This window comes from Pelophylax lessonae (assembly GCF_965119305.1).
Source record: "Pelophylax lessonae genome assembly, chromosome: 13".
NCBI classification, from domain to species: Eukaryota; Metazoa; Chordata; class Amphibia; order Anura; family Ranidae; genus Pelophylax; species Pelophylax lessonae.
The window spans coordinates 9,242,788-9,268,464 of record NC_138780.1 but is presented as its reverse complement, the minus strand read 5'-3'; the positions used below and the strand labels follow the sequence as shown (position 1 = coordinate 9,268,464).

General features: G+C 40.6%; 2 protein-coding genes across 2 annotated transcripts in view; one reads left to right on the top strand and one right to left on the bottom strand.

Moving 5' to 3' along the window:
• Positions 1–25,677, bottom strand: part of LOC309543141 (uncharacterized protein) — a gene marked incomplete at its 3' end in the record, with an annotated part of 1,180,881 nt that overhangs the window by 736,440 nt on the left and 418,764 nt on the right. The gene's annotated exons all lie outside the window — the stretch shown is intronic.
• LOC309543161 (ras-related and estrogen-regulated growth inhibitor-like protein) lies at positions 14,534–19,145 on the top strand. The gene is made up of 4 exons (XM_082242549.1): positions 14,534–14,663; positions 16,580–16,633; positions 17,410–17,486; positions 17,915–19,145. The coding sequence occupies exons 1-4, from the start codon at positions 14,543–14,545 to the stop codon at positions 18,326–18,328; spliced, it is 666 nt and encodes a 221-aa protein (XP_082098675.1). The 5' UTR covers positions 14,534–14,542; the 3' UTR covers positions 18,329–19,145.

Genomic DNA, 25,677 nt, shown 5'->3' with positions numbered 1-25,677 from the left:
TACACTTTTTAGACCCCCCAGACACTAAATACAAAAAATGACATGCCTGCCTAAAAAAATGCCCGATAAATGCCTGCAAGAGAAAAAGCCAGCCGCAGAGAAGCCGTATTCCTGAAAATATAAGACAAATGCTGTTTTTTAGGGGTTCTGGACATGCTACAGAGCTGAAACTTCACAGGTACACTTTTTAGACCCCCCAGATGCTAAATCCAAAGAAATTTTTTATTTTTATTTTTTTTTAATTTTTCCAATAATTGGCTCTCTATCAAAAAATTATAATTTTTAAGAACTTTTTTTTGCGTGATCCCTCTCCGGCATGCCACAGTCCAGGTGTTAGTCCCCTTGAAACAACTTTTCCATCACTATTGTGGCCAGAAAGAGTCCCTGTGTGTTTTAAAATTCGCCTGCCTATTGAAGTCTATGGCGGTTCGCCCGGTTCGCCGGTTCGCGAACATTTGCCGATGTTCGCGTTCGCCGTTCGCGAACGGCGAATTTTAGGTTCGCGACATCACTACTCCTCACCTGGTTGCCACCACACACACTTGACACCATCTGAACCAAATAAGTTTATCTTGGTCTTATCAGAGCACAGGAGATGGTTCCAGTAATCCATGTCCTTAGTCTGCTTGTCTTCAGCAAACTGTTTGTGGACTTTCTTGTGCATCATCTTTAGAAGAGGCTTCCTTCTGGGATGACAGCCATGCAGACCAATTTGATGCAGTGTGCGGCGTATGGTCTGAGCACTGACAGGCTGACCCCCCACCCCTTCAACCTCTGCAGCAATGCTGGCAGCACTCATACGTCTATTTCCCAAAGACAACCTCTGGATATGACGCTGAGCACGTGCACTCAACTTCTTTGGTCAACCAATGGTGAGCCCTATTCTGAGTGGAACCCGTCCTGTTAAACCGCTGTATGGTCTTGGCCACTGTGCTGCAGCTCAGTTTCAGGGTCTTGGCAATCTTCTTATAGCCTAGGCCATCTTTATGTAGAGCAGCAATTCTTTTTTTTCAGATCCTCAGAGAGTTCTTTGCCATGAGGTGCCATGTTGAACTTCCAGTGACCAGTATAAGAGAGTGAGAGCGATAACACCAAATTTAACACACCTGCTCCCCATTCACACCTGAGACCTTGTAACACTAATGAGTCACATGACACCGGGGAGGGAAATGGCTAACTGGGCCCAATTAGAACAATGTCACATAGGGGTGTACTCACTTTTGTTGCCAGCGGTTTAGACATTAATGGCTGTGTGTTGAGTTATTTTGAGAGGACAGCAAATTTACACTGTTATACAAGCTGTACACTCACTACTTTACATTGTAGCAAAGTGTCATTTCTTCAGTGTTGTCACATGAAAAGATAGAATAAAAGATTTACAGAAATGTGAGGGGTGTACTCACTTTTGTGAGATACTGTATGCATTTTTCTCGAAAAGCTGTCATTCCCTCCTCCTGGGTACACTCAGAGGGGATACATTGTTACATAGGACATTAGTCAATTGATGTCTTCCTGGGAGTTCGGGACGTTCCATTCCATCGCTCCGGTACATGTGCGGGGGTGACTCTGATCACGTGACTGCTTCTGTCACATACTGTACATCTCATTGACCACCATTGAGTCCACTATAGAGTTTCCTTAAAGCAGAGCTCTGGGCAAAACGTTTATTTTCCCATGCAGTGGGGCTGTGCCTGCACATCATGGGTTAACTGCTTGTTTTTGTCTAGGGGATTGCAGAGAGGGGAGATACTTACCTAATCCGCCGATCATCCAAGCGCAAGACCAGCCCCACCACTCCTGCTCCCCCCCCCCCCCCCACATAGTGGTCTTTTGAATGGACTGTTCCCGACGTCATCACGCCTTTAGGCTGGCTCTGGACTTGAGGACAGTCTGCACATCATGGGTTAACTGCTTGTTTTTGTCTAGGGGATTGCAGAGAGGAAAGATACCTGCCTAATCCGCCAATCATCCAAGCGCAAGACCAGCCCCACCGCTCCTGCCCCACCCCACATGCTAGTGGTCTTTTGAATGGGCTGTTCCTGACGTCATCACGCCTATAGGCTGGCTCTTGACTTGAGGACGGAAGGGAACAGTCCACTGCTTGATGTGGGGGAGTGCAGTTTTCTGGAAGATCGAAAGATTGGGTAATTCTAGGCTTTCGGTGCACCACTGGAAACAAAACAAGCAGTTAACCCATGCAGTTCAGGCACAGCCCCACTGCATGGGAGTGATAGATTTTCTTTCATGGAGTTCCGCTTTAGAGAAGAATTCTATTGGATATTTTACGTAGTTACATTGTCTCCAGCATGGACCAAAGTTATTGGTATCTATCATACCCCTGGGATCCCTCTAGTACCGCCATTCTCAGCCAGGGTTCCATGGATCCCTAGGGTTCCTCCAGAGGTTGCTAGGAGATCCTTGAGCAACATGTAACTTCTGCCACCCAGATAAGTAACCACCAGGGCTGTAGATTATTTTTTTTCCTGGGGAGGTTCAGCCTTGAGTACCCAGAGAACAATAATTAGCACGTCTGCCACGCTGTGACAAATTGTGGTGTGTGTAGAGTATATACAGCGCCCCCAGCAGGCACATCTGTTAGTGAAGCAAATAGAAAACATGGCTTCGATGTCAGTCGGGACCTGCCTGTCAGTCTCGGGAATAAGACAGGTGGTCTTCCCAGTGGCAGAGCGGCTCCCACAGCTGATAGGCTACACTAGCCTAGCTGCTGTGAAATTGACGATGCTCTGGGGGGGTTGGACCCCTCTGACCCCCCCTTATCTACGCCTCTGGTAACCTCTGACACTGATGATCTTTTTAAATATTTTCTAGGTGTGGAATCTTCTATGTGTCCTTAAGTGTAAGGACCATTCTTCCTTTGGACACTAATGTACGTGAGCTGTAGATATACTAACAGGGTTGGGACAAGGGGTGGGCAGAAGGGAAAGCTGCCTTGGGCACCGCATGCATTGTAGGGATTTTTATACTAAGTCCACGGTGGTGCAAAAACCTAAAACGAAAAAAAAAACATAAGTGTACAAAGAATCTGCATGTGAACACGCACACTAAAATTGCACTTAAGGACTTAAATGTTTTTAGTCCACCCCCAAAGGGGTAGGACCTCTACTCTGATCCCCCGTGGCACAAAGCTCCTGACAGGGACAAAGGTTTCCAATGGTCTGCGTAGCCACAATGCCTGGCTGGACCCGTTCTTCTAGGCCAGCCAAAGCTGAACCCGAATACTTGGTTGAGGGGCTCTCTCAAAGAGAGACCCCCCCCCCCCCCAAGGCAGGGGTTGAAGGAACCTGAGGACCACACATCCTCCCCCTAGACATCAGGGCAAGCCCAAGGACTCACACCCTTCATCAGTGAGAAAAACACACGAGAAAATAAATAAATAAAAGTGGCCGTGCCAAATGTGCAGTGGCCTAGGCCCTGAGGCCTGGTAGCCAAAAATTGCACCGGACTTAGCCAAAAGGCCAGGCCCTAAAAGGCGCAGTGCAGAAAGAATAGCTTTTGGTGGCTGTAACCATGTGCCTTTTCACACCGTGGGGTCCCACACCCAAGTGTTAATAAGAGCCCCCCTAGGGCAACCACTCTCAGGGGGCACAGACACCATGGACCTTCTGCATTCCCAGCCCATGGCCAGATGAGATAGACCACTCAGGTCAGGAGGTAATGGGCTCTCCCAGATGTCCTGGGGGAATTACTCCTGTGCCCCAACTGCCTGTGGGCGCCCCGGTTTCTTTTCCTGCCAGTACTTACCTTTCAAGCCCCCTTCACTCCAGCAGGTTTGCATAGCCACCACCCAACCTTGGTCAGGTCCAGGGGAGGACTGGGGCAGGGGGCAAATGCCCCCCTGGGCTGCTCTGATGCCCCATAAAAAGGCTGCAATACTTCTGCCACAGACATGCCTAAAGAATTCCAGGTGAAGAGAAGTTAAATGTACCTGCCGCTCACCTACTGAGTACGGAATAAAGACAAGGACAGAGCGCAGGCCTACCCCCAGCATGGATGGTGTAAACTGTGTCTGAGCAGAGGTCTGCTCCATGCCTCACTGGAGACCATGCGCCCCTAGCTAGCCCCGACCGAGCTGTCCCAACTCCCCCAAACTGTCCCCTGCTGACCAGGTCGGGAACCTGGATTCGGCCGGTGAGTAGAGAGTTCCTGGAGCGGAGATTCAGCCTGAAATGGGGGTTAAGGAGGAGGCCGGGAAAAGGGGGAGTGGGGGGGATCAGGTCAGATGATTGCACAGCGCCCCCACTGGATCATTGATAAGAACAGATACTACACTTGATCTTAGCCAAAAGGCTGAGAAGAGTTCATTGTAGGGATGGGGGGAGCCCCAAGTTCTTACTACCATAAGGCTGACAGAAGTAGTGACAGCAGGTCAATACTTCTGTCAGCTCAGCGCTGAAATCAGCAAGAAAAGGAGGAGAGAGCCGGGAAGAGGTGCAGGCTGTGCTCTCTCTCCCCTACTCCTATGCTTGTACATTATGATTGAAACGTGGGGGGGGGGGGTGTAATTTGGCATCTTTGCCCTGGGCACTGGATGCTCTTGTCCTGGCACTGTATACTAATTATTAGAACGGGTTCCCTAAGACCAGAGAGGGATTTCAAGGGTTCATCCATGTTACAAGGGTTGAGGAATGCTGGTCTAGTAGCTGGAAATCATTGTATAGACACCACTACGTCGGTGATCTGCGTCTTCTGCTGAGCGGCTGACCTGCTGGATTCTGAACACAGGAAGTCCATCGCTTGGCACAGGTGCCAATCAAAGGTCACTATGAATTTTTTTTAATAAATGCAAAGCATTCTCTGATTGGACAAGGTGGGGAGGAGGGGCGGTGACTCCTTGCACACTCCATTTAAATCTATAAAAACAGTAGCTGTCTTGACATACGCTTTTATCATCTGTAGCTACAATATGTACTATTTTATACCGTTCATAGACTTCCTCTTCTGTTGATAAGAAGATGGCCTTGTGTGGATTCTGCGGAAGCATACAATGCCAGTCATCAACGTCCTTTCGTCACTAAGATGATATACAGTATGTAAATGTTGGAGTTTTTGTAGAAATCAATCAATTCCACAGAGCTTCACCCTTGTGATGTGACACAAGAATGTGGCCATTCGTAAGAAAACAGGTGACTGCTTTGAAGAAAGGGTGGTACTCTCAGCAGGAGGGATGGAAATGTATTGTAGAACATCAAAACAAGATCTGAAAAAATGGTCCAAGAATAAATCATGTTCTAATGATTAAAGAGCAATTATACATACATACCCAATCTGACCGCCTCATGATGTCTCTTTGGACTGTTTGGGGGGATCATTCTATGTGATTGGGCAACCCCTGTAGAGGCAATGAAGGGGGCTCAGACTCTTACAGCATGAGGGAAAGCGATGGTTAATAAACAGCTTTTCTGATCTGCCCAATCATTTTGTTACTCGAGAATGCTCAAATATATATATATGGGCACCTTATAGGAACCCCTTCATGTGAGACACTTGTAGACAGAAATCGATAATCTCCCCTGAAGTGCCGCACATACTGATCCCTTGTATTCACAGACACATGGGAGATGGAAACGTATTCCCATCCCTATCCCTAAAGTCCTAAATCTAGAACTACACCTAAAACTGTAACCCTATCCATAAAATCCTAACCTTAATACCCCACTCCTAGCACTAACCTATCCCTAAAGATCTACCCTAAATTTAAAGGCCTAACACCAACCCTTTATATATAAAGTCCTACCCTAACTATAAATCCTAACACTAACCCTATATATAAAGTCCTACCCTAACTATAAATCCTAACACTAACCCTATATATAAAGTCCTTCCCTAACTATAAATCCCTAACACTAACCCTATATATAAAGTCCTACCCTAACTATAAATCCTAACACTAACCCTATATATAAAGTCCCACCCTAACTATAAATCCTAACACTAACCCTATATATAAAGTCCCACCCTAACTATAAATCCTAACACTAACCCTATATATAAAGTCCCACCCTAACTATAAATCCTAACACTAACCCTATATATAAAGTCCCACCCTAACTATGAATCCCTAACACTAACCCTATATATAAAGTCCTACCCTAACTATAAATCCCTAACACTAACCCTATATATAAAGTCCTACCCTAACCCTAACTATAAATCCTAACACTAATCCTATATAAAGTCCTACCCTAACTATAAATCCTAACACTAACCCTATATATAAAGTCCCACCCTAACTTTAAATCCCTAACACTAACCCTATATATAAAGTCCCACCCTAACTTTAAATCCCTAACACTAACCCTATATATAAAGTCCCACCCTAACTATAAATCCCTAACACTAACCCTATATATAAAGTCCCACCCTAACTTTAAATCCCTAACACTAACCCTATATATAAAGTCCCACCCTAACTATAAATCCCTAACACTAACCCTATATATAAAGTCCTACCCTAACTATAAATCCTAACACTAACCCTATATATAAAGCCCTACCCTAATCACTCAAGTACTACCCTAATCCTAACTTTAAAACCCTAACATTAACCCTATCCCGCAAATCCTACCCCAACACTAACTCTAGAGCCTTAACACTAACCCTATCCCTGAAGGGCTACATTACCTCTAAAGTCCTAAAACTTATCCTACCCCTCAATTCCCACCGTAACCGTAACTTTAAAGCCCTAACACTAACTCTAATCCTCAAATCTCACCCTAAATCCAAAGCACTAACCCTAAACCTTATTCCTCAAATCCTACCCTATCCCTATCCCTACCCCTACCCTATTCTTCAAATCCTACCATATCCCTATCCCTACCCCTACCCTATCCCTATCCCTACTCCTACCCTATTCTTCAAATCCTACCCTATCCCTATCCTATCCCCGTCTTTAAAGCCCCAGCACTAACCCTATGCCTAAAGATCTCACCTAACCCTATCTCTAAACCCCTAACACTTACCATTACCCCTTAAATCCTAACTCTATACCTAAATCCCCAGCACTAATTCCTAAAGCTCTTAACTCTAAATTCTAATTCTAAAGTTCTATCCTAAACTCTACTGGAAATGCTATCCTCCTGGCTATCCTTTCCACCCTCCGGGTATAATACTTTGAGTCTGTAACCCAGAATAATCTAGATGGGGACTTTTCTCTGTTTTTCTGATGTGCAAACCTAAAGTTCCATGTCATGAACACCGGAAATATTACAGAGAGTGTCACCAATCACCATAGCAGCCAGGTAATGAAACTTTCCAGGAGAGCTCAGGAGTGGTCAGCCCCTCCCCCCTCCTTCTCCCTCTTGAAAATTTTCCTTTCAGATAATGTGGATTGGCCTCCTGGGACTTTGATCTGTAATAGTTAATGAGCGGCGTCACCTCTTCTGTATTATAATAACAAACACTTTCTATTGGGGGATTATTGAAGTAATCTTGGAGGTTCCACTTTTATCAATGGCGGCAGATGAGGGTTTTGTTTATTGAAGTGAATGTTTGTAAACATCAATCACAGATCTTTCACTGCTTGTATTCTATTATTATTCTACTCCAGCTGTGCTTTAATCCTAGGAGATGTCACCAACATAGACCATGGCGGTGTGACCATGGCTGATCGGGTATTGGGAATGGAAAACAAACCGTCATGTGGGATCTATCATAATCATCTTCATCATCCTCATCATCCTCATAATCATCATCATCTTCATCATCTTCATCATCTGCTCATCATGTGACAAAACTTACTACAAATATTCATTATTAAACTGATTATTGATAGTATTATTTTTTTTATTATTATTTATTAAACTGAAGTGACAAAACCAAAAATGTATAATATTATTTATTTTTATTATGTATTTATAAACTGATGTGACAAAACTGATTATTAATAGTATTATTTATTATTCTTATTAAACTGGTGTGACAAAACTGATTATTGATAGAATTATTATAAAGGTGTAACATAAGTTTTATATATAACTGACATTGTGACAAAACTTATTATTAGAAATATGATGTATGTTGGCGCTATATAAATCCTGTATTTATTATTAATAATAATAATTATTATTATTATTTTTAAACTGGTGTGACAAAACCGATTTTATTGATAGCATTATTTTTTATCATTATTATTTATTATTATACTGATGTGACAAAATTGATTGATAGTATTTTTTATTAATATTATTAATAAACCGATGTGACAAAACTGATAGTATTATTTATTATTATTATCATTTATTATTATACAGATGTGACCAAACTGATTATTGATAGTATTTATTTTTATGATTATTATACTGATGTGACCAAAAACTGATTATTGACAGTATTACTTATTATTTTTTTTGTATTTATTTTTTTTAAACTGGTGTGACAAAACCGATTCTATTGATAGCATTAATTTTTATTGTTTTTATTTATTATTATACTGATGTGACAAAACTGATAGTATTTTTTATTATTATTATTATTATTATTATTATTATTATTATTATTATTATTATCATCATCATTTGTTAATCTACAGGTGTGACAAAACTGATTGAAAGTATTATTTATTATTATTATTATTATTATTTATATTTATTATTCTATGGGTGTGACAAAACTGATTGAGCGCCGGTTCACATTACCGCGACGCTACTTCCTGGGGCGACCTCCGAGGTCACGGTGCGAGCAGCGCGCCGCGACCTCGGAGCGGCCGCCACGGACTTCATAACATTGAAGTCTATGGCGGTCGCCTCCGGGTCGCCCCAAAGAAGCTCCGGACCCTTTTTCTAAGTCGGAGCGACTTGTGTCGCTCCAATTAGAACGGGTCCGCAGCTTTCCTATGGGAGGCGACCTGCGGCAACCTGTGAGGCGACCAGGTCGCCTCACAGGTCGCCCTAGTGTGAACCGAGCCTCATTATTTATTATTATTATTATTATTTATTATACTGATGTGACAAAACTGATTATTGATAATATTTATTATTATTATTGTTATTCATATTAAACTGATGTGACAAAACTGATTATTGATAGTATTAACTATTATGTATTATTAAACCGATGTGACAAAACTGATTATTGATAGTGTTCTTTTTATTATTAATATCATTTATTATTATACGGATGTGACCAAACTGATTATTGATAGTATTTATTTTTATGATTATTATACTGATGTGACTAAACTGATTATTGACAGTATTACTTATTATTATTATTATTATTATTATTATTATTATACTGATGTGACAAAACTGATTATTGATAGTATTATTTATTATTATTATACTGATGTGACAAAACTGATTATTGATAGAATTATTATTAATAATATTATTATAAAGATGTAACTTAAGTTATATCATTGACATTGTGACAAAACTGATTATTAGATGTATTATGTTTGTTGGTGCTATAAAATTCCTGTATAATAATAATAATAATATGAATTATTAGTAAACTGATGTGACAAAAAATATTATTATTATTATTATATAGGATTTATATAGCATCAACAGTTTACGCAGCACTTTATTGATAGTATTATTAATATTTATTATTAAAATTATGTGACAAAGATGACATGCAGCATCCACTCTGAAAATCATATTGCGAGTGATATAAACGCAGCTTCTCATTCAATTTCCATTAGAGACTGACAAACATCTGTGCGTTGTGGGAATGCATGTGTTAAATTGCGATCTCGCAACACACATGCCTAAGGCTGGCCATACACTATACAATTTTCTTATTCAATTTCCTTTAGATTTACCTTAAACTATGTAGTGCAAGGGCCTGCCTGACTGCATACAAATTGAAAGTGTTTAGGTTTGACCCTATATTACATGGTTTTGGTAAATCTAAAGGAAAGTTGAACAAGAAAATTGTATAGTGTATGGCCAGCCTTAGTGCTTCGATGTGTAATTCATTTTAAAAGGAGCGCTATGAACTAAGGGAACGCACATGTATTGCAACTCCCTGCAACATACAGCAATGCACCATAGGGTGGCACATTCAGTTTTTGGAACCTTTTTGTTACGTCAAAATTCCATTGATCTCAATAGGCTGCCTCAATGCAGTGCATGTAAACGCATGGCATAGTGCACATAGTGCGTTGTGTTGCAGCAAAAATGTATTGGCACGTCCATTTTTTTTTTTAATGTTTTTATGCATGGTAAGCCCAATGAGCTGCCGCAACGCAATGCACATTAACGCATCACATCACATAACGCACATTAGCACATACATATTGATGCACTTCACAAATATAAATGACCCCAAAGGGCCTGTTGAGTACATTAGGGGTGCAGTTTTTGTAGTGTTAGGCAGATGCATAGTCATGCATCAAAGTGCATTTTCTTTGTACAAGGACATGTGTTATTTGCATGCGTTGACCCTTTTTTTTTTTTTTTATTATTTTTCATGTTAAGATTTGGAGTAGATAGGTTATTTTCCAGCCCTGCTAAATCTGAGAGGGTTTTAAAAAAAATTAAAACATTAAAAAAAAAATTAAAAAACATTTTTGAGAGGGTTTGGGGAGGTTGGCTTGATGCACCAGGCTTGGCCCCAGTAGATTTGATTATAGATAGAATATTAGGGTAGAATGCTGTTGGTTACTCAATGCTGGTTATTACTTTCTGACTTTGTAGTGTGCAATATTAGTGCTCTATTTGCAATGTCATTTCTGTTTTCAGCCACTAGGTGGAGCTGTGTGTTCTCTTCAGTGAGCTCTGTGCAAGTAGAAGCTGTAATTGCTTATTTGTTTTCTACTGTTTTGTACATTACAACTTTTCATTCTTTTGTGAGTGTTTATGGAACATGTATGCTTGAATGTGTTCAAATAAAACTTTCTTCTAATTAAAAAAAAAAAAAAAAAAATGGGAGTAGATAGTCATTGAGGCTTGCTGATATCCAATTCCCATAATTCCCTTCTGCTGCAGATGGCAGTACTGGGTCTTTCCCTGTAATGCCCTACAAAAGACACACCGGGTGTACACCAGAAAAGTCACATCCTTTAATCAAACTTTATTCAAGAAGACAAAACATCCTGCCCTGTGAAACGCCCTTTTAACGTGTTTAGCTCCTAGACTTAATTGTAGACCCCCCCTCATTTCCATTGATGTCTATAGGCCTCCCAATAAACAAAATTCACAAAAACCCACAAAAAACAGACCTGTTGTATTTTTTTATTATTATTTTATTTTTTATTTTTTTTTATTATTTTTATTTTTTTATGCATGGCACTGAGATAGGAACAGACACAATTTTGTGTATGGGGATAATATAGGTGCTTTATTGTGCTGCAGCATGTGTGTTAAAATGCAACAATAAATGAGCTCCACTAATATCATTGTCAAAATTACTTGCGTTCATAAATTTGAAAAAAAATGCAGATTGTAAGTGTATGGCCACTTTTAGTCCATGCAACGGCTTACAATAATCCATCTGTTCTCCAGCTTTGCTGGGCCAACCACTGATGGATAACATTTTACAACCCCCAATTGACGGGTAACTATGGAAGAACCCTGGGGCCATCATAAAAAAAAAATATATATATATATATATATATATATATATATATATATATATATCTTTTTTTAACAGAATTTTGAGTTTGAAAGTCAGAATTCTGAGATTACAAGTTTGGACCATGCTAAAATTTATTAAACACAATTCTGAGATTAAAAGTCAGAATTCTGAGATTATAAATCAGAAATCTGACATTTTAAACTCAGAATTCTGACTTTCAAACTCAGAATTGTGTTTGATAAATTTTAGCATGGCCCAAACTTGTAATCTCAGAATTCTGACTTTCAAACTCAGAATTCTGTAACAAAAAAGCTCAGAAATCTTTGAAATTTTATTTTATGATGGCCCCAGGGCTCTTCCATAGGTAACCCCAAGTAACAACATTTTTATTTTATTTTTTTAAATAAATTCCCCAAAGTTAGCAGACAGGAAGAAAAAATATTTTTGGCTTTCAAAATACTTTATTACTTTTCTGCTTTTCCCAATATTCCAGTCACACACGCTTCTACGAGGAGATTACAACATTATGGAGGGAATAAAAATGCAATTGTGATAATAAAAAAATAAAAATGTTAATTTATACAATATAAGTAACTGCTTTGTGTGACGGAGGGTGGATGTGATATTCAGGGGGCGACTTACACAGTTTAATGAGAAAATGATCAGTATAGCTTCACCAACTGACGCCATTTCCAGCAACGCGTGAAAATAACCTGCGTAATTGAGATGAAGAAAAACGGCTGTTAAAGCCGCATTATTTTTTTGAAACTGTAACATTTCAAGTGAGAAAAGCTATACACTCATATAAACAGTGACAAGTCACTGTCACAGACGCAGAAACCACTAAGGGGCCATTCAGATGATCGCGTCACCACAATGCGTGACATGTCTTGCTGCATTTAATTATTTAAAATCTTATTTCAAATCTGCAGCTTTTATTAAAAAATAAAACTTGGTGATCCTGCCATGAAGGTTCTTGTTCAGACACTTCCTGTTAGCGGGTGACAACGCTCTGTCCCTGTGTACCCATTGGGCTTCTGCGTTGTCACACTGCCATACATGCCTGGGATAGAGTATACAAGGGGCCATGCTGACACACATTGCACAGGCCAAGGTTCTGTGCTGTAACTATATGGCCCAGAGCCTTGACATGCCAATAATACTGGAGCGAGTGAAAATGGCTGGAGTACATCAGTGGTGCAGAGATGAGCAGAGGAGATCTCCTCCAGACATTTTCACTTGCTTCAGCATCAGCAGCATGTCATTGCTCCAAAAAAAAAAAAATTTGCTCAAAAAAATAAATAAATAAAAAATTCTAATTGTTTATAATTTGCAGGGTTATTGCAAACTACATGCTACCTGTTTGGAAGTTATTTACTCCACTCTCCCTATTTTTTTTTTTTTTTTTATGCTATATTTTATTTTATTGTATTTTCCCTCATTTTCTTTCGTTCTTTCTTTCTTTCATTATTATTATCATTTATTATTATTATTATTATTATTATTATAATATTATTTTTATTTGTTTTTTAGTACGTTCTTTCTTTCTTATATTTTTATTTATTTTATATTTTTTTTTTATTTCTTTTTTATTTTATTTTATTTTATCCCTCTTATTATATTATTTTTATTTATTTTATTCTTTCTTTCTATTATTTGTATTTATTTTATTTTAAAGTGTTTTGCTTTATTGTATAGCATTTATTAAGTTTTATTGTGTTTTTATATAGGTATTTTATTTGTTTATTCATTTCATTCCTTTATTAATTTCGTTTTTTTATCTATTTATTGCATGGTTTTGTTTTATTGTACTGTTTTATTTTATTTATTGCTAGATTACTTATTTTATTTTTGTATTGAATTGCATTTTATGTTAGTGTGTGTGTGTGTGTGTGTATATGTGTGCGTATATATATATATGTATATATATATTTTTATATATATATATATATATATATATATATATATATATATATATTTATATATAGATATATATATATATTTATATTTACATATATATATATATATATATATATATTTATATATATACACATATACATATACACACACACGCTAACATAAAATGCAATTCAATACAAAAATAAAAAAATAATCTAGCAATTAATAAAATAAAACAGTACAATAAAACAATGCAATAAATAGATAAAAAAAAAATATATATATATATATGTATGTGTGTGTATATATGGACAGATAGAATTATTTTTTTTTCACATTTTTTTTAAATTTTTTTTATTTAATGTATTTTATTTGATTGCATTTGGCTTTATTTTAATGTATTTTAATATTTTTTATTTTATAATATCTAACAAGCAGGGCCCTCTGATTCCTCCTGCGTTGAATTGTATTGTAACTGTTCTGTTTGCCCTCACGTTGTAAAGCGCTGCACAAACTGTTGCCGGTATATAAATCCTATATAATAATAATATAATACATTTATTTGCAGAGTTTTAGCAAAGTGCATGCTACCCAGTTGAAAGTTACATTTACTTGACTCCTTTATTTTATTTTTTGTTTTTTTTATGCCATATAGATTTTTTTTTTTTTTATTGCATAATTTTTTTTATTGCATAATATTTTTTTATTGCATAATATTTTTTATTGCATGCATTTTTATTTATTGTTTTTATATTTTATTGTATTTTTCTTTTTCATTTAATTTCCTACATCTGATCCTTTTGCCGCAGAAGTATTTTTGCCCCCCCAGACACATGAAACTGTCCGCTCACCTGATACCAAGCATGAGAAGGAGGGACACGGCTGATTGATTGCATTTCATATGAAAAGGCCCCTTGCAAGGACAACTCACTGCCATTGTCAACAACATCGCACCCTGAGGGGTCTTCTGTGATTGGCTGCTGCTGCTATCAATCACCCTCCCACCTCCTCTCCTCCCTGCTATAAGAAGAGCTGGCAGTCAGCTGAGAGCTCAGAAATCCTCATCTCACTTCTCCTCAGTAACAAGTTCCCCGGATTACAAATGGTTGTTCAAATCCGCACCAACCAACAGCAGCAAGCCAAGATGACCGAGATTGGCCACCAGCAGCAGAAAGTGGAAGCCAACATTTTGGTCCTGGGCGCAGAGAACGTGGGCAAATCCGGTAGGTTAACAAAAATATTTTTACAAAGTCCATGGGGTGCATTTATAAAGCAGAGGATGTGACTTTCACCAAACATTCACCGATGGTGGATCTATCACCGTTGTCCTCCATGTTCGGTGAAGGTCAGATTTACTCCTTTGTACGTCTCCCCCCTAAATTTTTTTTTACCTGTTTTTATAAATTAGACTTTTTGAAAAAAAAAAAAAAAAAAGATTAAATGCAACTATGATTTTAAAATGCTTAATTTGATTGCAAGCTCTGCTGCCAACAATTAAGTGTGAAAAGTGCAGCAAATTTAATTTATTTTATTGAAATGGATATTTTTTTTTTTGTCCTGTCACCTACGGTGCAATGGGCTTTTAAAGAAATAATGGGAGTTAAGGAGTGAGTTTAGCAGAACACTTTATAGGGTGAATTAATTAAAAAAAAAAAAAAAAACGCATGGACATGTTTCCCGTGCAAACGGTGCAAGGAACGAATGTTATTGGGCTATTTCCTTTCCTGATCGAATGTTGTTTTTCTTTTAAATGGAAAATACCACATTCGGTCACTAGGTGGTGCTTAGTTTTATAAGAAATTCCCCTTATGTGATTGCCAGCTCTTCTGCCCAGAATTAATTTTTAGGGGTCCACTCCCACCCCCTCTTCTTTCTCTTTTGTCTGGAATGCTGATTAGCACCATCTTGCTGATTTAGGCTTGAAGGAGATTTGGACATTTTTGAGTAGAAGTGTCAGTCTACCAAAAACTGATACTTCAGTATTTGTTGGATGATGGAGGGTTCAACCCCGACAGTCTCTTCTATCTCTGCTGTGTCCATTGAGGGGTTCCCTCCATCCCTGTGCTGAGTTCCCGGGTCTGTACACCTCCTGTACCCATTATGAGGGGTTACCACCATCCCTGTGCTGAGTTCCTGGGTTTATACACCTCCTGTGCCCATTATGAAGGGTTCCCAACATCCTTGGACAAAGCAGGTGTACAGACCCGTGAACTCAGCACAGGGATGGTGGGAACCCCTCATAATGGGCACAGTAGGTGTACAGACCCGGGAACTCAGCACAGGGATGGTGGGATCTCCTCATAATGGGCAAAGCAGGTGTACAGACCGGGGAACTCAGCACATGCATGGTGGGACCTCCTCATAATGGGCACAGCAGGTTTACAGACCTGGTAACTCAGCACAGGGATGGTGGGGACACCTCATAATGGGCAAAACAGGTTTACAGACACGGGAACTCAGCACATTATGAGAGGTTCCCATCATCCCTGCACTGAGTTCCTGGGTCTGTACACCGGCTGTGCCCATTATGAGATGTTCTCACCATCCCAGTGCTGAGTTCCCGGGTCCGTACATCTGCTGTGCTCATTATAAGATGTTCCCACCATCCCTGTGTGGAGTTCCCGGATCTGGGAGGCAAGGAAAGAACCAGAAATAAAGACAGGGAAATCTCATTGTAGAGGTATCCAAAACATATAAGAAAGTCTGAGGTTGATGATGCCCGCATACTCCACCAATTATTAAGAAAAAACTCTTCTGGATGGACTGATCCTTTCAATTATAACTAGGACCTCAATAGCTGCATTTTTTTGGAGAAAAGGTGATTCGGAACAGTTTTGCAAGCCAGGTTTATATGTATTGATGTAGGTTAACTTGGTGAAGTAAAGAGTAACTGTTTAGTGCAATAGCCTATGGCGACCAATCAGAATACTTAATCCCAAGGAAAATTATTATCAACATGCATTCCCCACCGATCTTACAACAGTAAACGTCTTCTGATTGGTTGAGGCATTTTGCAGATAAATTAGCCCTTTTTAAATTTTTTAAATATTCTGAAAAGTCACTAATGAATTATTTTGTTTTAAATGATTTAATTGTGTTTTTGGGTGAAATCTAAATATATAACTTTCTTCTTTTTCAGCACTAACCGTTCGATTCCTGACCCGGCGGTTCATCGGAGAGTATGTGGGCACCGGTGAGTTCCTCTCGCTAAATTATTTATAAATGTACAAATGTTATTGAATTCAGAGATAGAACTGTAATATTTAAAGAGGGCTTACTCCGTTCCCTGTGGATCCAACTTTTACATGAAGGTTTCCACTGTAGCACACCCCCTTCCATTGTTTTATGTATTTCCTGCTTGGTGGTAGACAGGCAACTCAAGGAGAGCCATGCCAAATCTTAGATCTCTACATGATCTTCCACAGTCTTGCTGTAGAAGATGATGATGGATGGGTGAAGCTGCAGAAAACCTAGTGCTCACCCAACGTAGACCTCACCCAACGTAGACCTCACCCAACGTAGACCTCACCCAACGTAGACCTCACCCAACGTAGACCTCACCCAACGTGGACCTCACCCAACGTAGACCTCACCCAACGTAGACCTCACACAACGTAGACCACACACAACGTAGACCTCACCTCACACAACGTAGACCTCACACAACGTAGACCACACACAACGTAGACCTCACCTCACACAACGTAGACCTCACACAACGTAGACCACACACAACGTAGACCTCACCTCACACAATGTAGACCTCACCCCTTCATATGCTTATGTAAGATCTGTAATTTTCCATTTGGTGGCTCCTGGGCACCACAGTATGGCCATATTTTTCTACATTGACCAATATGCCCATGTGCATAAACCCTTATCATTCTAAAAATTGTATTTTATGTTTTAATTGATCAAATTATGAATTCTCAGCTCTTCTGACAATCCTTTTCTCTTGTGTTTTTACAGAGTCCATCTACACGCACAAGGTCATGGTGGATGGCCGGGAGACCTTCTTCAGCATCTGGGATTCTGTCTGTCCTCAGGTGAGTCAACATCCACATGAAACCTTTCCTGGGTACATAAAGTAATTGTTTTAGTTATAAAGGACCCAATGGGTCTACTATCTCTTGGGGGATCCAGTGGAGAAATCCCACCCACCATAAAGTTAGATGTTCCCTCCCACCTTAAAGTTCCACGTTCCCACCCACCTTGAAGTTTTGTGAGTTCCCACCTTGTTGTATACATATTCCTTGCTGAATTGAAGCTCTACAAGGAGAGTATCTGGCCATTTTTATAGTAGGCAAGTGGACAAGTTTAAGAGCAGAGGTCTCAGCATGCCTGCTAAGTGGGTTTAACGCCATCTCCGTTCTGGGTGGGGTGAATCTTTAAGCCTCATTTAACCTATCACTGTGATTTATCAATGTGTATTTGGATATTTTTTTAATGGAAATATTTTGCCTTTCTTGAACAGAACCCTAACCTTCAGACGTGTGTCAGCGACGAGCAGTTGCGATGGGCCGATGGTTTTGTCCTGGTCTACAGCATCTGCAACCGCGATAGCTTCAACGTGGTGCGCCAGCAGCTGCAGCGCATCCGGCAGCAAAAGAAACGCCAGGGCTCAGCTCCTGTCATCATTGTAGGGAACAAGCGGGACCTCCAGCATCGACGGGAAGTCTCCAGCGAGGAGGGGCGCATCCTGGCTATCAGCCACGACTGTGGCTTCTTCGAGATCTCAGCGGCAGAGACCTACCATGGCTCGCTGGTGGTCTTCCACCAACTCCTGGAGTCTGTGCGGGAGAACCGCAGTGCCAGCAAGAAAAATGCCGGGATCAAGGGCATCGTCAGGAGCATGTCCGCTGTATTTGGGCGCAAGAGGATGGAGTGAAGCTGAGCCTTCTCATCTGCAACTTCTTTGGCCTATCAGTTGGCCTTGCAATCGCTTAAAGGGCAATGTCTGGGTGGCGGGCTACCGGCATAAGTTTTTATGTGGTCCGTCGAAGACCGCTTGGCACTGGCGCACTTGTTCATGGAACGTTCAAGGGTTGGACTTGATACTTTTGGACTCTGGCCACCCGAATGACAGTATTGACTTGAAGCAGACTTGGTTGAAGCCGGTGTCCCGGACAAGCCTCCAACCTAATGGTTGTGCAGTCTTTTTGACTTTTTTTGTCCAGCACCTTGGCAGACACGGCTCAGTGGAGTGCTGATTGATATGCAATGGACAATTCAGAAAGCACAGGGTACGGCCCAATGCTGGAGCACATTTATTTGTCCCAGTGCAGAGCCCCCACCACCACCAAATGGTCCATTCTCACAACGCAACGGGGCAGGACAATGACTCATCCTAAGGGCTAGTCGTTCATATGCCTGCTGGCTTTTATTTGTTGTGTGGTGTCTTGATATGGCTTCATTCTCCGGGGGGGGTCTCAAAGGCCCCAAAATGGAGGGCAGAGAATTTTTTCACTGTTGGTTCCGGAGTGTTATTTGCACTATATGGGAGGAACCAAGTATTTGACTTGTTCCACCCAGCCTTCCTCTACTGCTCCTGTAACAGCAATGAATACATTCATCTATTGCCTATTTAGGGTCACCATGGACCAATCCATGCAAAACTGACCACGTTCATTCAATTTACAGTCAATTAGAGCAAAAAGCCTGTGTGCAAAACCTCTGATGGAAGCTACTTCTTTTTTTTTCGATCCCCCTCCCCCCCTCCTGCAGTTCCGGGGCCCTGAAGCTGGACTTAGTCAGGTGACCTCACTACCTTGAAACTGGTAGGTAGGGTGTAGCTTCCACCTGAGGCTTTTCACACAGGCATCTCACCTTCAACACGTGTTAAGCCAAAACCTTTTTTTAGTATTGGATAGTGGGGAAAGGGTTAGAGGACCTGTCAGGTTTTTACTGCTATGGGAAGCTCTGTTAGAGCTGCCATCTAGTGTTCTGATTGGAAGGGGAGGATATTTTGTAGCACACATTTGGCTTCCTGTTACTAAATGTACTGCATGTATATTTGGTTCCTGGAAACCTTATTGATACATTTTTGGTCAAAGCTCCTTAAACCTATACTGGTTAATATTAATAGATCTTTATCGAGGCTGCTTTGGGCACAAGGTTTACTGTTGCCCAAACTTCCCACTGCCTAAAGGCCACTTCCTATATTATAAGCTACTGATATCTTTGGGTGATGGGAGTTTTTTTTTTTTTTTTCCTTTTTTTTTTTTTTTTTTCCTTTTTCCTTTTTTTTTTTTCTTTTCTTTTTTTTTTTTTTTTTTTCTCTTTTCTTTTCTTTTCTTTTTTCTTTATATTTGGTATCTGAGTGAACAAATTTGTAAGTGTTAAAAAGTAACCCGCTTTGAAGGTGAGGCACCTGTGCGAAAAGCCACAGTTGGAAGCTGCACTCCCAAGGCTGTGATGTCACCTGAGCAGGCTCAGCTGGTAGTAGGGAGACGCAGATATTAAAAAAAAAAAAAAAATCAGCTTCCTTCTGAGGTTTTGCGCACAGGTCTGATTGACCGTAAAAAGGAGAAAATGCCATGACATCCCACGACTTAATAATTCGTCACCTGTTTTAGCCAATCAGAGTGTGGTGGTGGTGGGGGGGGCGTGCAATTCATCTGATGTTGATGGTAATGGAAATCTGTGTGTGTGATCGCTCTTCACATGTATGATTATCATTGGATTGTATTTATGAGCTGTTTTTGAAACATTGTATGAAAAAGATCCTTACAAAGGAAAGGAGATGGAATCATTGTATCCTGTGTGATTGTATATTTAGCGGAGATGGGCGGGGCAGTGACACACTGACCGTACAGATAGTATATAAGCTGAGATGGGAGTGGGCGGGGCAGTGACACACTGACCGTACAGATTGTATATAAGCGGAGATGGGAGTGGGCGGGGCAGTGACACACTGACCGTACAGATTGTATATAAGCGGAGATGGGAGTGGGCGGGGCAGTGACACACTGACCGTACAGATTGTATATAAGCGGAGATGGGAGTGGGTGGGGCAGTGACACACTGACCGTACAGATTGTATATAAACTGAGATGGGAGGGGGCGGGGCAGTGACACATTGACTGTACAGATTGTATATATATAAGCTGAGATGGGAGTGGGCAGGGCAGTGACACACTGTAACTGTACAGATTGTATATAAGCTTAGATGGGAGTGGGCGGGGCAGTGACACACTGTGAATGTACAGAGCTCTTTGTATATAATGTGTTTGTATATACTGTACATATACTCACAGAGGGGATTATTTAATTCCAATGCAGGCGGGGAATCTGTTTACATAAAGGGAGAAGTATTTATTTTATAGGTTATTTCTGAAAGTCGTATTTTTGTTTTTTCTTGAATAAAAATAAAGAAAATCAAACGTATCAATATCTGGATTTTGTGTTTTTTCGAGCTCTTAAAGGTGAACTCCAACTTTCCCTTCAGTCTTGAACAGGTGTACCGGCTTCTCTCCTCCTGGACTGAAAAGGCTTACTCTGATATCACCGCACATTGTGAGCTGCTCACACTGTGCATTAGAAGCTGCAGCAAGTCAGAGCCCCGCCCCTTTCATTGTATTTCAGTTCCTTTATTCAAGGATGCATTGCTAAGCATAACATATGGGTGTTATCTACTGTATGTAAATACAGCCGGCCTAGGAACACCCGCTTCTCCAAACTGACACCCATCCATCAAGGCGGTTCTACATATGCATAACTCCTCCCACTCTGCATAAGAAATGCTTGCTTTGCATAGAGAAGGACAAAGACCCAACAATGACATCACTGGGTCGAAAATAGGATATGTAATGCAGGGTCATCCTTAATATTGATTAGACCCTGGGCAACATCTTTATGCCCCCCCCATGTAATTTTGCTCACATTACACAGGACCATCCCTCCACAAACCCATGCATTTTCTCCACTAATTCCTGCACTTTACACCCCAAATATGCCCTATTCCTTCACACCTTAGATCACCCCAATTCCGGCACCTTCACACCTCAGATCACCCCAATTCCTGCAACTTCACACCTCAGATCACCCCAATTCCTGCACCTCCACACCTCAGATCACCCCAATTCCTGCACCTCCACACCTCAGATCACCCCAATTCCTGCAACTTCACACCTCAGATCACCCCAATTCCTCCACACCTCAGATCACCCCAATTCCTGCACCTCCACACCTCAGATCACCCCAATTCCTGCACCTTCACACCTCAGTTTACCCCAATTCCTGCACCTCCACACCTCAGATCACCCCAATTCCTGCAACTTCACACCTCAGATCACCCCAATTCCTGCACCTTCACACCTCAGATTACCCCAATTCCTGCACCTCCGTACCTCAGATCACCCCAATTACTGCACCTCCATACCTCAGATCACCCCAATTACTGCACCTCCACACCTCAGAACACCCCAATTCCTGCACCTTTACACCTCAGATCACCCCAATTCCTCCACACCTCAGATCACCCCAATTCCTGCAACTTCACACCTCAGATTACCCCAATTCCTGCACCTTCACACCTCAGATTACCCCAATTCCTGCACCTCCACACCTCAGACCACCCCAATTCCTACACCTTCACACCTCAGATCACTCCAATTCCTGCACCTTCACTCCTCAGATCACCCCAATTCCTGCACCTTCAAACCCCAGATCAGCCCCAATTCCTGCACCTTCACACCTCAGATTACCCCAATTCCTGCACCTTCAAACTTCAGATCAGCCCCAATTCCTGCACCTTCACACCTCAGATCACCCCAATTCCTGCACCTCCACACCTCAGATCACCCCAATTCCTGCAACTTCACATCTCATATCATCCCAATTCCTGCACCTCCACACCTCAGATCACCCCAATTCCTGCACCTTCACACCTCAGATCACCCCAATTCCTGCACCTTCACACCTCAGATCAGCCCCAATTCCTGCAACTTCACATCTCATATCATCCCAATTCCTGCACCTCCACACCTCAGATCACCCCAATTCCTGCACCTCCACACCTCAGATCACCCCAATTCCTGCAACTTCACATCTCATATCATCCCAATTCCTGCACCTCCACACCTCAGATCACCCCAATTCCTGCACCTTCACACCTCAGATCACCCCAATTCCTGCACCTTCACACCTCAGATCAGCCCCAATTCCTGCAACTTCACATCTCATATCATCCCAATTCCTGCACCTCCACACCTCAGATCACCCCAATTCCTGCACCTCCACACCTCAGATCACCCCAACTTCTGCACCTTCAGAACACAAGAAAGGCAACGCAGCTAGTTACTCACAGGTGTCAAAAAAAGCAGTAGGAATCGCCAGATTCCTGCCCATGTCTATTGCATTGTGCCTTAACGCTGTGCGAATGTAGCCTTAGAACAAGGTTTGGGAGCTACTACTTTATAAAACAAGTTACTCACATAGCGAATTAGAAAGCATGACTCACATAGTGAATTGTTATAAAGCATGACTCACATAGTGAATTGTTATAAAGCATGACTCACATAGTGAATTGTTATAAAGCATGACCCACAAAGCCATATATAATAGAATACTCACAAAGCCAGATATAATAGAATACTCACAAAGCCAGATATAATAGAATACTCACAAAGCCAGATATAATAGAATACTCACAAAGTCAGATATAATAGAATACTCACAAAGCCAGATATAATAGAATACTCACAAAGCCAGATATAATAGAATACTCACAAAGCCAGATATAATAGAATACTCACAAAGCCAGATATAATAGAATACTCACAAAGTCAGATATAATAGAATACTCACAAAGTCAGATATAATAAAGTACTCACAAAGCCAGATATAAAAGAGAACTCACAAAGCCAGATATAAAAGAGTACTAACAAAGCCAGATATAAAAGAGTACTCACAAAGCCAGATATAAAAGAGTACTCACAAAGCCAGATATAAAAGAGAACTCACAAAGTCAGATATAATAGAGTACTCACAAAGTCAGATATAATAGAATACTCACAAAATCAGATATAATAAAGTACTCACAAAGCCAGATATAAAAGAGTACTCACAAAGCCATATATAATAGAATACTCACAAAGCCAGATATAATAGAGTACTCACAAAGCCATATATAATAGAGTACTCACAAAGCCAGATATAAAAGAGTACTCACAAAGCCAGATATAAAAGAGTACTCACAAAGCCAGATATAGTAGAGTACTCACAAAGCCAGATATAAAAGAGTACTCACAAAGCCAGATATAATAGAGTACTCACAAAGCCAGATATAATAGAGTACTCACAAAGCCAGATATAAAAGAGTACTCACAAAGCCAGATATAAAAGAGTACTCACAAAGCCAGATATAATAGAGTACTCACAAAGCCAGATATAATAGAGTACTCACAAAGCCTTATATAATAGAATACTCAAAGTCAGACCACGGTGAGTGAAAGGTGCATTCCTGTGAGTACTGCCATTGGTGGCATTTATTATAAATGGAAACTCAGAGACATTTAGCCTTTTCGGCATGTTTCTGGCCACCAAACAGCATGCGGATTGGTGCGGCATGACTTTTAAAAAGTTGCGCTTACCCTACTTTTTTGCTCATTCCTTTGCGGTTGGCAACCCATTGAAATTAATAGACTGCCAAAAAAGGAACGTTTCGTAAATGCACGCGTTTCGGTGTGACCAGGCCCTGAACACACTGTGCTGGCAGGCCCTCTGTACAGCCCCGGACTGGGATGTAAACTTTGCAGGAGCCAGTGCGCTACATATTTTTGGTAAAAATAATCACAATAAGCGTATTTTGATTGGTTTGCGCAAAAGTTATCTACTAACTACGAGAAAGATTTATGTCGTTTTTTCTTTTTTTACTAGTAATGGTGGCGATCTGCGATTTGTAGCGGGGCTGCGACATTGCGGCGGACAGATCAGACCCCTAACTGACATTTTTGACACTTTTGGGGGGACCAGTGACATTACTACAGTAATCAGTGCTATAAATATGCACTGTTGCTGTACTAATGACACTGGCAGGGAAGGGTTAACACTGTGGGTGATCAAGGGATTAAATGTAAGCCTAGGGTGTTTTCTAACTGTGGGGGGCGTGGCTTGTGAAATGATCATAGAGACCTGTGATCCTATATAGAAGGATCACAGGAGCTCTGTGATCATTCCAGAGAGAAGAACGTCCTTCTCTCTCAGCGGGGGAAATATTTACTGGGTGTAACATTATCTTTCCCATTATACAAAAAAATTGGCCTAACTTTTTTTTTTTTTTTTAATTCATGGAATTTTTTTTCTTTCACATGAAATATTGCAGCGATCGCCATTTTATTCTCTAGGGCAGGGATCCACAAACTACGACCCTCCAACTGATGAGGAACTACACATCCCATGAGGCATTGGAAAACTCTGAAATGACTAGGCATGATGGGAATTGTAGTTCCTGAACAACTGGAGGGCCATAGTTTGAAGACCCCTGCTATAGGGACTCTGCTAAAAAATAATAATAATAATAAAAACTAAATAAATAAAAAAAAATAAAAAAAAAAAAAATATATATATATATATATATAATGTTTGGGGTTTCAAATATATTCGAAAATACTGATTTTAACTTGTAAGCAACAAATTTCAGAAAAAGGCTTAGGTATGAATGGGGCTAATATTGTAGAGCTGCAGTCCCAGCCATGCCCTCAGTCACCTGTACAGTCCACGTTCCCCCCCCCCTCCCCCTACCCAGTGCCATGCAGCCGCTCTCTCTGCACGTTACGTCTGCAGAAGTGTCCAGAACACAATTAATACCCACCGTGCCAGATAATTCATATAAAACAAACACATCGAATGTGATTCAGAACAGGATCCGCTCTCTCCAATGCTGAAGGATATTTATAGATACGCAGAGAGAACAAATGGGGACTTTTTTTTTTACCCTCTTTTGGATATTTTTGGCTGTCAATTTGAACTCTGAAATGGAAAAATTCAGCTTCCTCTGTTTTGCAAAATGAGCTGAATGTATACAATGTTACTGCACACCCAAATTGATACAAAGTATTTCGTTTATTAAGGAAACCATAATATTAATGGGGGATTATAAAAAAATGTGCAGTCCTGTGAGAATGGGGTGAAAAAAAAAATAATGTTGTTAGGCTTTAGGGCCGGTTCTCACTAGTGCGATGCCAGACATCGCATGTGTTTCACACCACATTGCTGTGCAGATCACATGCCATGTCT